The sequence below is a fragment of the Rattus rattus genome, chromosome 5, assembly GCF_011064425.1.
Source record: "Rattus rattus isolate New Zealand chromosome 5, Rrattus_CSIRO_v1, whole genome shotgun sequence".
Lineage (NCBI taxonomy): Eukaryota > Metazoa > Chordata > Mammalia > Rodentia > Muridae > Rattus > Rattus rattus.
The window spans coordinates 96,845,303-96,862,293 of record NC_046158.1 but is presented as its reverse complement, the minus strand read 5'-3'; the positions used below and the strand labels follow the sequence as shown (position 1 = coordinate 96,862,293).

The window sequence follows — 16,991 nt, the reverse complement described above, 5'->3', positions numbered from 1 at the left end:
TTTGAGTTGTCTGGGCCTCTTCAGGAACACCTAGAGTGACCACACACAGGGACCTGCCCCTGCAATAAACTTTCTGGAGGCACAGCTTGCAGGCCACACCTACAGCTCTGTCTCAAATCCCAAATGGGCTGGCAGGGTGGGGTGATGCTGGGAAGAGGTTGTTTTCTTATCACAGAGTGACAGCAGATGCCATTAACTGTGAACACCTGTGCCTTTGGAAACTGAACAAGGACACTTTCCCCCATCCCTCTCAGGGCCTGACCTCAGGGGTTCCTACCTGTCCCTGGCCGCAGAGTAAAGCTAAGACCTTCCATTCACACATCTGAAAGCCTTTGTCAGCCAGTCTCCCTGTCCTAGCCACACTGGATACCATCAGGGTGGGACATCCACGCCCCCAGGCAGTGCCCTAACCTCAACCCATTCCTGGACATCCTATTCTGCTCTTCCTTCTTACCTTCTGTGGAGATGAGTACCCAGACTGAGGGGAACTCACTGAAGCAGGTACATGGGCCTCAGGTAGAGCCAGCAGAGTCCTGGACAATAGCCACAGTCAATACCCACAAACCCACAAGAGAAGCCGCCTTCAGTTCTCTTGCCAGGCCAGGATGCAGCCGGGCAAACGGGAAGGAGTTGCAATCCTGCCTCCCGAAGGGCCGCTGAGCAGCTTCTCAGGCAGTCTGGATACCTACCTGCTTTCTTTCAGTCTGATACCCAAAAGGGCTGGTTCTAGGCCCTGGAGATGGGTTAATCTGTGGTCACGGGGGAGGTACAGAGGAAGAATTGATGTCCTCCCCTGGGCCCTGGACACCTGGGTTCCATCCCTGTTGTGCCCTAAGGCCAGGTTCCCTCTTGCTCATGATTTGCATCTCCATTTGACCTGGAGAAGGGTCCTCACCCCTTAGGAGTCCCATGGTTGACTCAGTACCAGATCCTCTGCTGACTCACCCCACCCCCCCTTGCACACACACACCCCTCCCAGCTCCCTGCAGCTCCAAGGCACGTGCCACTAGGCTCAAGCCTGAGGAGCTAGCAAGTGCAATGTGACAGAGTGAGGGGGCTGGTGACACTTGAAGAGGAAAGGAGGGGGCGGGGAGGGGCAGTTACAGACAGACAGACTTGCAAACTGAGGCACCTCTGGGAGGAAGCCCTTTTGCCTGCCTGGGGCCTGCAGAGGGAGAAGCTGGGTAGGTGGGAGGGGAGGAGTGTGAAGTGCCTTCCTGCCCCCTGCCTGCATAGCTCCTTCTCTTGTCAGCCTTCAGCTCCCTAAGCGACAGCTTCTAATTCCGGCTGTTGGAGCCTCTGTGCTCCACAGCGAAGTCTCAGCTTTTTTTTTTTTTTTTCTCCCCCCAGCTTTTGCTGTTTCTTTTCTGTTCAGAACACAGTGAGCCCAGGGAAGAAAGTCAGAGCAAAGGCTCTAGGTTCTGAGACCTGGGAACTCAGCCCAGACCATAGTGAGGCTCTGAAGAAGACTTGACCAATTTTTCCCACACACAAATACATTGTTTCCCTCTACCACAGGCAGTAGGGGCACAGGCAAAGCTGAGCTGGTTCAGGGAGGCTCTTGAGAGGAGGGGCTTGGCCAACGAGCTCTTCTGGGGTTTGGGTGCTTTTCTTCTCAGCGGTACACAGCCTAACCTTCCTCTTGATCGGGAAGCAGAAAGAAGAGAAGAAAGTGTCTTCTCTCGTGGTGCAGACAGGGAAAACTGAGTCCTGAGAAATAAAAGCCTTTCTTCTGCTGAAGAAGGAGGGAGAGCACCCTATTCCTTTCCTTGGAGCGGAGAGTGTTCCCTGGTCCTTTGATGGGATGGACTTTGAGGGCCCTCTAAATGATGTGGTGCTTTTCCAACACTGGCTCCTGACCCCGTGTGGTGCAGGCTGAGTTTCTGTCTCTGCTTCCTCTTACAGATGGGAAGTGTGGTGCAGGCCTGGGGTGACACTGCCAGTCCAGGACTCAGGCTGAGACCTCGCTCCCATGCCAAGAATTGTGTGGGGGGCTTGCTTCACCTACTGTGCACTTAGTAATATGCCTCACAGGACAAAGGGGAGTGTGGGTTCCTGTTGTAGGGTCTAGCTTGAATCCACTCCTAGGCCATCCTGGAGCCTAGGTGTTCCAGAAGACATGGATGCTCTCCCCCCTCCCCGCCCCCACCATCCAGCAAGAGCACTCCTCACAGAATCCTCAGGAGTGTCCTGCAAAGCCACCTACTCTTCCCAGACTGAACACCCCCTCAATTCTTCACTGAGTTTCCTTTCTCTTACAGCATAGGACCCCTGAACACAGCCCTTGACCTGTGCCTGTTGGGTGCCTTTGTCCCTGTAACCCTCTGTCTGGACCATCTTCCTTGTTTCTTAGCAGTCAATGTCACTCATCCTTAAGGACCAATTCTGCTGCCTTCAGAAGACCTCAGTTCCCACTCTTTCCCAGTATTCATCTGTCCTTCCATTGGCTGTCTGAGTTTTGTATTTAGCAAATGTTTTCAGTCCTGGGTCAATTCTCCTTCATTCAGAATTGTTTGTACATCTTCCCTTAACATCACTGGAAAAACAATGGTAGGGTTCTCATGTAGCCCAGGCTGGCCTCAACCTCACTATGTAGGTGAGGATGACCTTGGAACTTCTGATCCCCCTGCCTCCATCTCTCAAGTGCTGGGGCTGTTAAGTCCTGGTTTCATGCTGGGAATCAAACCAATGGTTTTGTGTATATTGGGCAAATACTCTACCAGCTTCGAAAAGTCCCTAGCCCTTCACTTATTCTACAAATAAATTCCATTCCAACTATTGTCAAGCCCTCTAGACATGGGAGCTTGTGGGGCACTCATTGTAAGACTCAGCGAAGGCCTTCAGTATTACCCCTCCGTAGCACCTATGAGTTGACCAAAGGAAGATGTCCAGTGAGTTTTCCACACATCTGACTGGAAAAAAAAAATGGATCTCAGGTTCTTTCTTTAGGGGGTCAGGTCGAGAGCTCTGTGGCCTAGAGATGGTTTTTGTGCTCAAGAGAATCCAGCCTTCTGGGGGAATTCTTGCTTGTGTCTTTTGCCCTTTCCTAGACTTTAGCCCTAGCTCATCCTTGAGGGGACAGTACCTGGGGAGTCCTGATGCCTGCACAGTCTCAGATCCTAAGGCACCTGCCCTGGGTCACAGCGGGCAGTGTCTAGTCAGCTTGCTCCTCAGCGACCGACCGACCGTGGAGCTGGCACGCGGGCGCGCTGTCAGGTTTGGAGACGTCTGAGATTGGAGAATGCACCCCCGCCCTGCTCTGAGTGAGCGTGTGCGGGAGGCACAATTGTGTGTGACTGTGATTCGCTGCACTTTAGATGGCAGTTATCAGCCAGACTGAGCGCCCTCAGTCCGGAGCACAAATGCCTCATACCCCAAATTACTCCACCTCTGTCTCTGGCCCACCTCAAGTTCGTGCATTGTCCAGTTCTGTCCTCGTGGGGTCCCAGTCCCTTTAACCTAGAACCGATGGTAGGAGCTCCCGCCAGTTTCTAAGCAGCCGAGGCTACCGATTCTGGCGGAGGCGGGGGGCGGGGAAAGAAGACTGAGACTTTAGGATTGGCCCCGCCGGGTGCATGTGGCCCCCGGCGAGCAGCCTCCGCCCCCGCCCCGCAACCGCCGCCGCATTCCCAGGGGAGCGCGGAGGAGGAGCCGCTCCCCAACTTCGTGGCCCACGAAGGGGTGGGGGGTCAGGGGCGGTCTCCCTCGCCCTGTCCGTCTCTGCCCTGAAGGTGCAGCCTGCTTCCAGAGCAGCCATTGCCATGGAGACCCCCGAAGCTATAAAGCCAGGTATCTAGGCGTCGGGTACCTCACGAGCCGCTGAGCCCCCTAAGTAAAAAAGCAAGCGTCCCGGCCCCCGCAAGAGAGGAGGAGGTGGGGAGAGGCTCCGGGAGCTGGAGGAGCAGCGCTCCCCGCCGAGGCTGGAGGCAGGCGCGCCAGGCGGGAGCCACCCGCTCAGCAGGGGAGCAGGGGCTGCCCGGGGTACCGGTGAGTGGCGCTGCTCCAAGCCACGAGGGACCAAGGGGCGTCGGATACAGGGAAGAGGGCCCAAGAGTTGAGGAGGCCGAGCTTGAGCGGGAGTCAGAAGCAACAAACAGCCACCTCCGGGCGGGGGCCAGGGAGGAAAAGCAAGACGTCCCGGGAGCAGCGAGGCAGCGAAGAGGCAGGGAGACCCGAGCCGGAACTGCAGGAGACTCGGCTGCAGCCACCTACGCACCGCGCGGGAAGAGCGGTACCGGTGTCCTGGCCGGGGCCGTAGCCCCGTGGGGTAAGGGAACAGGGGCGCCCCCGTGCGGAGCTGTTGGACTTCCCGGGCGCGGCGGCCGGAGCCATGCTCAAGCCCAAGGACCTGTGCCCCCGAGCGGGTACGCGCACCTTCCTTGAGGCCATGCAGGCGGGCAAAGTCCACTTGGCCCGCTTCGTGCTGGACGCGCTGGACCGCAGCATCATCGACTGCCGCGCCGAGCAGGGCCGGACGCCGCTCATGGTGGCCGTGGGGCTGCCGGACCCCGCGATGCGCTCGCGCTTCGTGCGACTGCTGTTAGAGCAGGGTGCGGCCGTGAACCTGCGGGACGAGCGCGGCCGCACTGCACTCAGCCTGGCCTGCGAGCGAGGCCACTTAGACGCCGTGCAGCTGCTGGTGCAGTACAGCGGCGATCCGGAGGCGACGGACTCGGCGGGCAACAGCCCGGTGATGTGGGCGGCGGCGTGCGGCCACGGGGCGGTGCTGGAGTTCTTGGTGCGCTCTTTCCGCCGCCTGGGCTTACGCCTTGACCGCACCAACCGTGCGGGCCTCACCGCGCTGCAGCTCGCTGCCTCCCGCGGCCACGGGACCTGTGTGCAAGCCCTCACCGGGCCTTGGGGTCGGGCAGCGGCTGCGGCAGCGGCCCGGGGCTCCAACTCCGACAGTCCCCCTGGCCACTCTGCCCCGGTGCCCAGCCCAGAGCGTCGACGTCCCAGCCCCCGTCGTCTGCCGCGTCCTCTTTTGGCACGGTTTGCGCGAGCTGCCGGCGGCCACGGTCACGGCCATGGCCACGGCCACGGCCACGGAGGTGAGCTTGCCTCTGCTGGCAAGGGCTCGGGCCGTCATAGGGCACAAGGCAGCGAGAGGCCAGAGTTGGGCCGGAGCATGAGCCTAGCTCTGGGTACCATGACGGAGGAGGAGACAGCACGCCTTAGGGCAGGAGCTCTGATGGCTCGACCAAACTCACCCCAGTCTTCGGGGAGTGGGCGGTGGCGTTCACATGAGGTGCTGGAGGGAGCGCCACTAGCCTTAATGCAAGCCCCGGTCGGCCTTAGTCCTCATCCCGAGGGTGGCCCCGGCTCTGGCCGCCTGGGTTTGCGCCGACGTTCCACAGCCCCAGACATCCCCAGCCTGGTCGGGGAGGCTTCAGGGCCTGAGAGTGGTCCAGAATTAGAGAACAATGCTCTGCCTTTCTCAGTGCCTGGGCCAAAGCCTTGGCAGGCGGGCACAGAGGCTGTGGTACTTCAGGCTCAGCGGTAAGGAGCACGAAGGTCGAGCCCTGTAAAAGTCCACTGTCTCTAGTTACTGAGATGTCTCCCTTTGCTCCAAGTCCTTCCTTTCTCTGCAATTTGCTGACCCCCCCCCAGTCCCCACTGCTAAAGGGAGACCTCCTGTAGACCTCTACCAGATGTAGAGATCCCATCTTTTTGTGTGCTCATTGGTATTTCCTATGTAAATCTCCCACCTTCCTCCAACGTGGCTTTCTTGTCCTGGGGAAAAAGGAGGTGTGAACGGCTGCTTCTGTAGGCTTCAGCTTTCTAGTCAGAAAGGTGGACGGTTCAACCCCAATCCCAGCCCTGAGGTTCAGCTGCCTAGGCTCGGTTCCTGCAGGATCCCCTGCCTATTTCTAACTTTCCCTATCACCTTGGCAGCCAAGGCAGCAGTAGAACCGGCTCTGGAGAACAAGGACCCAGGCGACTGTGCCTGCTGATGCTGACCATAAGAGTTGACCAACTACCGAAGTCTCCCTTCCCTATAAGGTTGGAGAAAGGGAGGAAACGAGGTAGCCCCATAAGCTTTTTGGACAAGAGTGCTGATTATGAAGCAATCCAGTGGTTAAGGTTTTCTGAGGCAGAAACTCCTCATTCAAGGCAAAGATATTTTGGAACTTAATACCCCCTTTAGGTATTTACTAGCTTTCCCTTCTGGGAAATAAACTTCCTTTGACTCTGTCTCAGTCAGACCCAGGATTCAACTTCATTGGCATCGTAGGCTTGCTACTGCAAGCCCCTACTAACTCTTGGCTTCTGGGGCAGCTTGACCCCCAAAAGGATTGCAGTTGAACTTCATCTCTGAGGTTCAATGCTTCCCTCATCTCGGCCCAGCCTTACTTATATTTCCACTTCCTCCCGGAGGCCTGAAATGGAAAGGACATAGCACCCCACCTCTTCCTTCCTCCCAGCTCCCCCATTCCGCACGTGGGTGCTCCAGGAGGGTGGAACAGCTAGGAAGGACTTGCTTAATTGTATTTCTCCCAACCCTCAAAAGAACTCGTGTTTTGAGCCTTTGTGTATGAAGCAGAAAGCAGCAGGTCTGATCGGAGGCTTAAGAAACTGACAACGTCTCTTTAAATAGCACCTCCGCAAGGGGGATAATTGACTAGAGTGTTTGCAACGTTAAACGGCGGCGGGCGCGGGAGTCGAGAGCCCACACGAACCGCAGGTCCCGGTCTAAATTACATCAAACTCCCGAGAAAGCATAGGAAGGGGCTGCTAAATGTCTCCTGCTTCTTGCTGGGCTGTTAATGGAGGGCAGGGCAGATGATGGATGCTAGATCGAGACCAAGGACCCCTGCCTGAGCTCCACCGCGTGGGATGCAGGCCCAGCCCAGCTTCCAGCTTTTATTACTGGGCAGATTAGTGAGTCAGAGGCAACTGTGGAGAAGTAGTTAGCCCCCCTCCCCGCGAAGTCTTTTGTCCTCTCCCTCTCCGCCCCTGCCCTCCAACACTGTACCGCCCCAGAGAGGGGGCGAAGAAAGGAGTTTGGCAGGTTGCATGCTCTACGACCCCAGTGTCAGTGTTAGCTCCTGGTGGAAGATCTGTATCAGCAAGGTGGGGTAAAAAGTCCTGCTTCAAGGCAGAGAAAGTTTTCTGGCCGTAATAGTACCTCGGGTTTTTGTTTGTGAACCCGGAAGAGTGAGCATGTAACCCCGCACTTGCCTGCGATAAAGTCTTTTAAGACGTTGATCTTTGTGGAAGATCATCTTTGTGGAAAGGTTTCTCACCAGTCACTCCGAGGGATCTGCCAAGAGAGAATGCTGGTGCTCAGAAACTGGGTCTGCGGTAGAAGGGTAGGAAGTCGGAAACCAGTTTTTGCCGAGGCCAGAGAGCTCGGCAGTTCCTGCTCTTCCTCGCTGGCGTCCGAGGCTGCGCGCCAGCCCACAATTAGGACGGTAATCCTTGCTGCCCCCTGGTGGCACCTCTGCACTCTCCTCGCTGCGCCCTGGGAGCTCAGACTTGGCTTTCATCGGGAGATCATCGATGTGTAACTTCTCCCTCTGTGTGCTTTTTACCCATGAAGCGTGTTCCTCTCGTAAAATGTTAAATCCGGATACTTGAAGTCGCTTCACTTCAATGAAGTGAGGAACAGTGAACAAGAAAGTCAGCACTGAGTGTAGTAAGAAGTGCTCAGAAGCCCACCAAGAACCCCAAGTCATTTTGCAAGCGAAGGGTACTGTTGGAAGATCTCCTGCTATCTTTAGAACAGCCGGAGCTGCCAACCCTTGTTGCTTCTGAACCTTGACCTGACCATGTGTGTTGTCTTAGGACAGTTGCTATCCATTCTGGGGTGATCTCTCTGCCACCCCACCCCTCCTGGACACACACAGATAGACGTCCCCAGCCTCTGCCCCCCAAACTCATACACACACACACCTACCTTTTCTCACCCTGAGGGTCAGAAGAGCAGTATACCACAGTGTCTGAAAAGTCAGAGGAGGTCCGGGCTGGGACACTCCAAGTGAGTAGTGTTTTTCCTCTGACCCTTCCTCACTCACATTCCATTTTCAACAATGTTTACTTTTAGTGATGTTTTTAATGGTGTAAGGATACTTTTTTTTTTTTTTTTGGCTTACAAGTACCGTGAAATCTGCTTCACACATTGTGTCCAGGGGTGCTGTCAACCATTCAGTGTCACTGATGTGTACCCTGTGGGAGCATCACCTTGGTGAGTCTCTGTTGGGTAAATGCTTACTCCTGTCTGCTCTGTGGAGTTGCTGGAAGATGGATGGTCAGAAGTGACATTTCTGATACACTGTAGATCTTTCCCATCTCAACTGAGTTGTGGGCCTTGTTGTCTGCCCTTAGCCTCAGCTAAGCCTTAGCAGGCTCTGTACAGAACTCCAGCACACTTTACTCTCTCCAGACTTCCTGCTAGCTCTAGGTATACTGAGGCTGCGGTCCTCCCTGTCCCCTCCCGGTGTAGAAGTGACTTTGCTGCATATTCTGCTTTTCCTATCATTGTCATCATTGTGAAGAGTCGCCCCAGCCACTGGCACTTAGCGCTGGTTGGTTTTGGTATGGTGTAAAGGGCATCGGCGCATGCGTGTGGAGCAGTGTGCCGAAAAAGACCAGCAGGGGTAGGAGCAGCTAATAAACCCAGTGTTGTTCTGTTGGGAGAACTGGCCTCTCTTTACCTCCTGCTCACTGCTGCCTCTTGGCTTCCTTTGAAAAGACAGAAGCACACACTTGATTTGGTGGATGCCCTACCTTCATCAGCCTTGGCCATGGCCATTCTACAGCTAGAGAGTCATAGGGGCTGCTTCCGGGCCGGGACTGGGGCCAGGTCTGGGTATGGCTCCTTGCTCCAAGTTAAGTGGTTTCAATGAGCATTGTGTTGGGTATAAAGCTCAGAAAAGGAAGATTGGAATCACTGTCAGAGTAAAAGTTAAAAGGCCACTTTTCCCACTCCCCAACCCCAGGGGAGTTTCTGGCTACTTTTCTGCTCTTTTGAAATTTCAGTCTTTCAGTTTTAAGAAATCAACACAGGCTGCTTTCTCATAGGTAGAAATTTCAAGAAACTTTCTATGGGCAGCCTGAAGACCAGGAGAAGGGAGAAACCAAAGTTGAAAGAGGTCAGCCTCTCTGGCCACAGGTTGCCAGAGCCCTCCCATAACCTCCACCCAGTGGTTCCTCAGAAGGCTCCGTCCTAACCAGAGGGCTTCTTTCCCCTTTGCTTCCATCCCTAGGGCCTTCCATTTCTGTCTCCTCCTTCCTCTGCCCTCATTGCAGGTGTCCAAGCCAAAGAAGCTGTGTGTTTTGTGGACTCAAGTAACCACAGAGGAGCCCACCAGGCACCCACTCCAAGGGCATCCAGCTCCAAGAAAGCCTGGCTCCAGTCCCAGAGAATGAAAAACTCAAAGGTTCGAACATTTAGTTTAATTTAAAACAGGCACAAGTGCAAACAAGTCACAAAAATTTCTAGGGAAGGATGCTTTTGTTTTTTAAAACTCTGACCCTTTAAAAAAAAAAAAAAGACCTTGCAATTTTTTTTGCCCTAATGCAGGTCATCAGGGAGCAGAGGAGTCTAAAAATATTATCTGGATAGGGTCCAGACACTGGAGTTCTTCCTTGGCATTCCCTGTCTCACAACAGCCAGGAAGGTGGGAAGGGAGGAAGGTCAGGGAGGCAGGAAGTATCTGCAGGGCAGCTGGGGCAGCAGGCTCACACAAGGAGGTGCACATCCCTTGGCATGAGGGACCTCCTCCCTGGAGGTGGTTCACCTTTCTGTCCCAGCCCAGGGTTCTGATGAGGAGGGGTCCCTGATCTGGCTACTGAGAAGTTGCTGACAGGTAAAACAGTTTATTCCTTACTATTCCTGCCTTAGTATGGGAGAAGCTCAGAAACTTGAGGGCCCCCAGCATGTGTTAGACTTGACATACACACCCCTTCACTGTTTTAGGTAAGAACATGGGACTTGAGAGGCAGAAAGCCAGGTCCAAAGTGGAGCTTGGTAGAAAAGAGGTGGGCAGCTCTTCTGAGGCTCTCTGTGGGTAACTGGAAGGACCTGGGCTTTTGGGGAAAGTTTACACACACACACACACACACACACACACACACACACACAGAGAGAGAGAGAGAGAGAGAGAGAGAGAGAGAGAGAGAGAGAGAGAGAGAGAGAGAGAGACAGAGAGAGAGAGAGAGAGAGAGAGAGAGAGAGAGAGAGAGAGAGAGAGAGAGAGAGAGATGAGAATGAGAATGAGAATGAGAATATGTTCTCTACGTCCTGGAAAATGGAACCACATTTACTGCCAATCCCACTCTCTCAGAAGATTCCCCCTTGCTGCTCCCGTGGCCCACACACAGGCGATTCACAGTTCTGTAGAGGCTTTCTAGGGAGAGGCAGTGCCAGGGGACAGACAGGAAACAGGTGCAAGTGGGGCTTCCCGAAGTCAGACCAAAGGAGGAAGAAGGATTTGGGCAGTGAAATCCTTCCCCGTGGCCCTCTGGGACTCCAGGGTTTGAAGCTTTAGCTGAGAATAGCAAGTGTCCGTGTGAAGGAGGAGCATGCACCCTCTTGGTGGCCCTGGTCACTGTGGACACTGCCTTTAAAAATCTGCAGCAGCCTGTCAGCTTTGCTGGCTTGGGGCCAGGAGCACCACTCTCCATGTTTCTTAGAAACATCCCTGTGCAAATAACAAAGGGCCAAACCTGCAGAAGGGGTCACTGTCATCCCAAAGGCAACTGGGACTCTGGGGAGTGAGGCTGAGGGGGCAGGTCCGGCCTAGCCCAGTGGGCAAAAGGGCAAAAGGGAAGGGATGGAACTTCACATTCAATCTTTGGAGAGAATACTGAGAGAACATGGCAGATCAGCCCTGCCACGGGAATGGCTGCCCAGCGTCCTTGGCCTGTGGACACAGGTGGCAGGTGCACCCTGGGCGTGGGCTCAGCAGGTGGAGGTCTGCTTGCGGTAGAGCTGTATCAGAGGCACCAGACACTCGGGCAGCCCCGTCTGCAGCAGAAAGGGGTGATCCAGGAGCTCCTGGGCTGTGGCTCTCTCTTGGGGTTCCCGTACCAGCATTCGTTCCAGGAAGTCTCGCAGCACTGGAGAGACCTGTGGAATAGAGCAGTGAGGGGAAGCCGTGGCTCGCAGTCATTTCTCTGTGGTCTCACTGCTGGGGCCCCCCCACTATGTCACACCTCATCTTCTCTGCTTTCTTACTTCCTGGTTCCTCCCAGGTTCACTGAGCGTCGGAGTATCAGGCAGAAGGAGGCCATTTCACCTGTTCTGAGAGTGGCAGAGCAATGAATGGGATGAGGATGTCTGGAAGTCTCGGTAGCTGGGTTCCGTACACGGCCCATTCCGCCTGCCTGCTTCTCGGGGTTCTGGGCATTAGGCTCTGCAGCTCTGCGAAAGGGGCATGGAACTGGCATCCGAGATCCAGTTCCTGATCTGCCAGGCTGCCTTGGGATGCTACAGAAGGCTGCCTCCTGGGGCAGTTAACTAACGGTGCTTTTTGAGACCGGCTCATCAGCTTCTCAGGGCCGTCTCCATGGCCCAAGCTGTCTTAGAGCCTATTAGAAACTTGTGCTTCAATCCTCCGGGACATTTCTAGATTTGGCCACCAGGTGGCAGTACCATTAGGTGTCTGTCCTGTGCCAATCCAGCAGCAGGTGGATGGATTTGACAGGAGAGAGTTAATTATAATAAGTGTATATACTGGTTCTGAGGTGCAAACAGTGGCTCAGCTATGGTCGGGAAGTGTCATACAAGAGGAAAAACCCATTGATGTGATGGCACTATGGTATGGGGCCCCAGACAGGTAAGATGGAAGGATTTGCACTCTGGAGAAAGCTAGGGCTCCTCGTAGGTATAGGTGGGTTCCTGTCAAGAGCCTGCTGAGGAGTGGCTCTCCTGCTGCAGATGCAGGTGGGAACCTGTTGACATGAACCTGGGAGTTGGTACATACATGTGACTTTGCACCCAGCACAGGTTTTATGGAACAAAAGTGTATATATACGTACGTGTGTGTGTGTGTGTGTGTGTGTATGTGTGTGTGTGTGTGTGTGTACCCTTCTGATTCCATGGTACCCACGTCCCTGTCCTCTTGTCTCACAAGAAATGGGCTTGGGGGTATGAGGTTGGGGAGTTCACACCTAACACAGTAACTGACCTTGTAAGAGTTCTTTAGCTTGGGTGGGGGGCTGTCCCGGAGCCTCTTCATGGCTTGCACTGGGGAGTCGCTGAAGTAAGGGGGTTCTCCATCCACCATCTCAATCACCATGATGCCCAGAGACCAGATATCCACCTGCAGGAGAATAGCCCTGACTCTACTGCTGGGGTCTGGCTCTTGGTGGCAGTGTGTTGGACGGAGCAGCTTGTCCCCTTCCAGGTGTCCTGGAGAGGCTGCCCCTGACCCCAGTCAGATGCCCTATGCTTAGCCCCCTTTGTATGAGTGGCCAGGGATCATAGAAACCACCACCCATGGAGAACACTGGGCACTGTTTCCTTGAGCTGGAGAGAGGAGTGTGTGGCAGGGCCTGCCCCATAGTGAAGTCCAGGTGAGGGTAACTCCGTTAAAACAGGGAGGAAGGTTCGGGTGTAGTGGGCCTTTAACCCCAGCATTTAGAAGATGGGGGGAGCAGGCATATTCCTGTGAGTTAAGGCCAGTTTGATCTAAGTAGTGAGTATAGGAAATCCAGGACATATTGAGACCCTGTCTCAAAAAGGAAGCAGGGGACAGGTACTGATTAAGTGAGGACCTCAGAACTGGGGTAATTAGTGGTGGAAATACTTAATACGTGCAAGATAGAGGAGTTACATGGTCTTCTAAACCAGGAGGCCTTGGGTGGAGGGAATAGTTACCTCAGTAGCATACAGGGATCTGGAGATCACCTCAGGAGCCATCCAGTATGGAGTTCCTACGAGAGACTTTCTCTTGGGCACATCTTTGCTGATCTGAGCACAGAACCCAAAGTCTGAGAGCTTCACCTGGAGTTGGAAAGGAAGTAGGTAGAGACCGGGAAGAGAAGTGACGCCAGAGAGGAGGGGGTGGGCAGCTGAGCTGTGAAAAGGGAGGACCTACCCTGCCATCAAGGGTCAGCAGGATGGAATCACTCTTGATGTCTCGGTGGATGACACCCTGGGCGTGCAGGTAAGCCAAGGCCTGAAGCACAGCTTCACATACAGTAGCAATCTGTTCCTCATTGAGTCTGGACAGGGAAGGCAGCCACCCATGGGAGAGCCATGAGGTCAGGGTGGCTGGACAGGGAAGGCAAGCCACCCATGGGAGAGCCATGAGGTCAGGGTGGCTGGACAGGGAAGGCAAGCCACCCATGGGAGAGCCATGAGGTCAGGGTGGCTGGACAGGGAAGGCAAGCCACCCATGGGAGAGCCATGAGGTCAGGGTGGCTGGGTTGGGTAGACAGGAGTCCCAGGCAAAGGGACCTACAACTCCTAAGCGCATACTCTGCAGGCTGTAACCCTGGAGTACACTTTCTCTTGCCCGTTTTTCTAAGACCATGGAGTCTCAGTTGCCCCAAATAGGCAGGAGTCTAAAATGATTAGTTCTACTGGCCAGAGGCCACTGATCTCCACATCAAAGCAGTGTTGGGGTGGTCTTCCCTCAGCCCAGCCCTTTCAACTGCCCACCTGACTTGGGAGATGATGTCTGTGAGGGCCCCGCCCTGCAGGAACTCCATCAGCACCCACAGCTCCTCTCCTACCAGGTAACTCTTGTACATCTCCACCACATTGAGGTGCTGGTAGTCACGCATGATCACCACCTGAGGGCAGAGAGAGACCAGAGTCCCTGACACGGTATCCCATGGTCAGGCCCCCCTTCCCCCTGCTATGTTGGCCCCATGTGCTGAGCCTCATTGAACACTTTTACTGCCCGGCTGGCATTCCACCAGGTTCCCACCTCATTAAAGAGCAGCTCCCTGCGTTGCTGCTTTCTGAGGTCCATCATCTTGACTGCTACCTGGCGACCTGAATGCTTCTCCCGGGCCAGACACACAATGCCCGTGGAGCCCTCCCCAATCTTCACATAGCTGTCCAGCAGCAGCCGAGGGTCACCCTGGTCCACCACCATCCTGAGCGCAGCTTTGAACTGCTCATGTGTTACGATGCCTGTGTCTTCGCCGCCCAGGGCCCCCTTGGCCACTGTGGGGTCCTGGGGCAGGTATAGATTGCTGGTGCTGATCTGGGCATGCCGGGTGCGGGGGGAGCCTGCTGGAGAAGACCGGCCTGGAAGTGGACCAGTGGCTGGGGCTGTGCGGAGGGACTTCTGGGGACTGCTGGTATCTGAGGTGGTCAGAGGACTGAAGGTCCCCGTGGGCTGATCTGAGGGCAAGGACTGGGCCTTGGCTACCAGGTTTGAAGAGGAATCTTTTTGTGGTGGTCGGAAAGCAGAATTGAGCTGTGAAGACAAGGAGAGACAATACTGGGTGAGTTAAAGAACATTTGAGATAAGCTTCCTAGAGGCAGGGTTGGCTGCTGTGGCCTGGACCCTAGCAGGATCACCCAGGACTTCAGATTAAGTGGGGGAAGCAAACAATGAAGCTGAACCTAACCAGAGCAGCAGATGTGTCCCCTAACTTCCCAGGTGACAGGCTCAAGAGCATCTCTGTATACCCATTCTACAGCTCCAGGGAAGACAAAGACAGTAAGTCCCCTGGGTGTCCTCCAGCTGGGTATTTCTTCTCGGTCAAATGACAAGCAACCTCAGGGAGACAAATTTCTCAGAGAGGCTGGTGTGAGTGGAAGAGGCCCTGGGTAGCTGTGACTGACTCCCAGAACCAAGACAGGGAAGAAGCCATGGCTGCCGTGTGTCTTGTGAGGCTGTGTAGCTAGGAGATTAGGCTCTTAGCTGAAGAACCCTTGGAGAAGGAAGTGGGGACCTAGCCTCAGAGGCTCAGTTGTGGGATGAGGCAGAGGGAAGACTGCCCATCCCCGAAAGCTGGTGAAGCCCTCTCCCATCTGAGTTCAAGTCTTCCTGTGCTGGAGCAAAAGGAGCCCACCCCTCACCACCCCTTTATGGGTCTTGTATCTTTAAAAGGCACATGGAGAGGGACCCTCCAGGGACTACACAGACGGCTGCTTAGGGTTCCCCTAATCTACCCCAGGGGCTGATGTCTGCACTCACTAGGGTTTGGACATGGCCACAGCACTGAACTCACTCAAGGCAATCTCCTGAAGCTACCAGGGCCTTTCTAGGAGTCTGCAAGTACACAGTGATAGCTGCCATGTCTTTAAGAGCCCCAGCCAGGAGAGCGTTTATCTGGAAAGTCGACTTCAAATTAAACTACTCCCCTGAGTGGAACCATGCTGTCTCTGAGCCCATGACAACCACCAAGTACTTCCACTGTGGGAGTGCCCTGGCATACAGAATGGCCCATGAGGGGCTGGAGAGATGGCTCAGTGGTTAAGAGCACTGACTGCTCTTCCAGAGGTCCTGAGTTCAATTCCCAGCAACCACATGGTGGCTCACAACCATCTGTAAAGAGATCCCATGCCCTCTTCTGGTGTATCAGAATGGCCCATGAGGGTTCTCAGTACCCATCCAGTGTCACTCATGGGGATGGACATCACGGTGACTGGCAGTTCAAACAAATGATGTCAGTGCCCTGTTCAGCATAGCACCTCTTTCCTTTGGAGCCCTGAAGCTCGCCCAAGCAGACAGAGGGGTCAATTGACCCTCACCTCCCTAGTGCTATGCCCTGCCCAAGTCACAGCCTTGAAGAGACCCCCTAATGTCACAGATATGTGAGGGGCAGGAGCATATGAACCCACAGGCCTCCTCAGTGCCTCAGCTGGAAGTGACCTGGAGCACTTGTTGGCTCAGGTCATTCTCCAGTTCAGGTTAGACCACAGTCATACCATCACCACAGCAAAGGATCCAGCTTGCTCTCAATGCCCTCCCTGCTCAAGGGGAGGCCCCACCACTGTCAGCAGCTGTTTCTTAGGCGTACATAGCTTAAAACCCTCAAGCTTATCCTGTCTTTCAGGGGCTAGATGATAACTATCCCATGACTGCAAAACTCCGTAGAGAAGATCTAGGAGGCTGGAAGGCCTGAGACAGGATGACCTGACCTTCCCTGCTTGCTCCTGTGATCCACTGGAGACCCTAGCATTAGCTCACTCTGAGTGGGTCATCTGCCAAATGGGAAATGGCAGTCCTGTCACTGCAGATAGAATGGGCAGGCAGGCAAGGAGGAAAACATACTAATCTGCCTGCCAAGAATTGCCACCCAGACTGCCTCCTCTCTTTGTCTCAGGAAAGAACCCTCTCTCTGTCCTGCTACTCCAAGTTCTGGTGCAAAGTCAGTCCTCGTGATTCTCATAGCGCGCACCCTCTGGAAAGTTGTACCCCTCCAGGGACATTAAGGAATTAATCACACACTACGGTAGAAGTGAGAACTGAAGCCTGATTCTTCTTTGACCCTTTGGTTTTCTCATGACACCTTGGGGAAGAAAGAACTATGGAGAGAAAAGGAAAAAGAGAAAGAGGAGGCGGTCATTGTAGGCAGTGAGCGATACCCAGAATCTCCTGCAGTTCTCAGGGAAGCAGAGGGCTTCAGAACTGCCCCCCAAAGAGGGAGGCAGAGAGACCCTGCCCTTTCCAGGTAAGGGCACACATCCCTAGTTGGGCCTTGAGGTTCTGTCCTGAGATTTTGGTTAAAGGTGCTTTTAAAGGAGGGTCTGCCTCTCAGCGTGGACTGCCAGGCCTCAGAGAACAGAAATGTCAGCCACAGTGTCCTCTTCTCTCTACCTGAAATGACTTGAGTTACAGCCTGTGACTCACACATGGAAGCCTTTGGAAGACATGAATTCGGATGGTGAATTCAGGCCCTATCCATTAGCCTAGACCACTCTAGTCGGCCATTTTGTTTTCCCACATTCTTATCCTCATTCAGTGAGTGGGGAGGGCCCCTCTAGGCTTGGCATCTCTAATACTTATTGGCCTACAGATGTCTGCTAGGTGTGCTTTCTTGTCCTCCTTAGAGTGACCCCAGGAGGAAGCCCCAGA

The 16,991-nt window shown here is 54.5% G+C and overlaps 2 protein-coding genes across 3 annotated transcripts in view; one reads left to right on the top strand and one right to left on the bottom strand.

Moving 5' to 3' along the window:
* Positions 1 to 4,330: 4,330 nt before the first annotated feature.
* On the top strand, positions 4,331 to 5,503 carry Ankrd63 (ankyrin repeat domain 63). The gene has a single exon (XM_032903927.1). It carries the CDS (start codon positions 4,331 to 4,333, stop codon positions 5,501 to 5,503), a length of 1,173 nt encoding a protein of 390 aa, XP_032759818.1.
* Positions 5,504 to 10,231: 4,728 nt separating this feature from the next.
* Pak6 (p21 (RAC1) activated kinase 6) overlaps positions 10,232 to 16,991 on the bottom strand; it is a 34,862-nt gene continuing 28,102 nt past the window's right edge. For both annotated transcript variants that reach the window (XM_032903925.1, XM_032903926.1), the window contains 6 exons: positions 13,884 to 14,381; positions 13,613 to 13,746; positions 13,047 to 13,173; positions 12,827 to 12,952; positions 12,135 to 12,269; positions 10,232 to 11,074 (listed from right to left, as the gene is read on the bottom strand). In XM_032903925.1, coding sequence (XP_032759816.1) covers positions 10,907 to 11,074; positions 12,135 to 12,269; positions 12,827 to 12,952; positions 13,047 to 13,173; positions 13,613 to 13,746; positions 13,884 to 14,381 — 1,188 coding nt within the window. In that variant the 3' untranslated portion in view covers positions 10,232 to 10,906. The remainder of the gene's footprint in view (positions 11,075 to 12,134; positions 12,270 to 12,826; positions 12,953 to 13,046; positions 13,174 to 13,612; positions 13,747 to 13,883; positions 14,382 to 16,991) is intronic.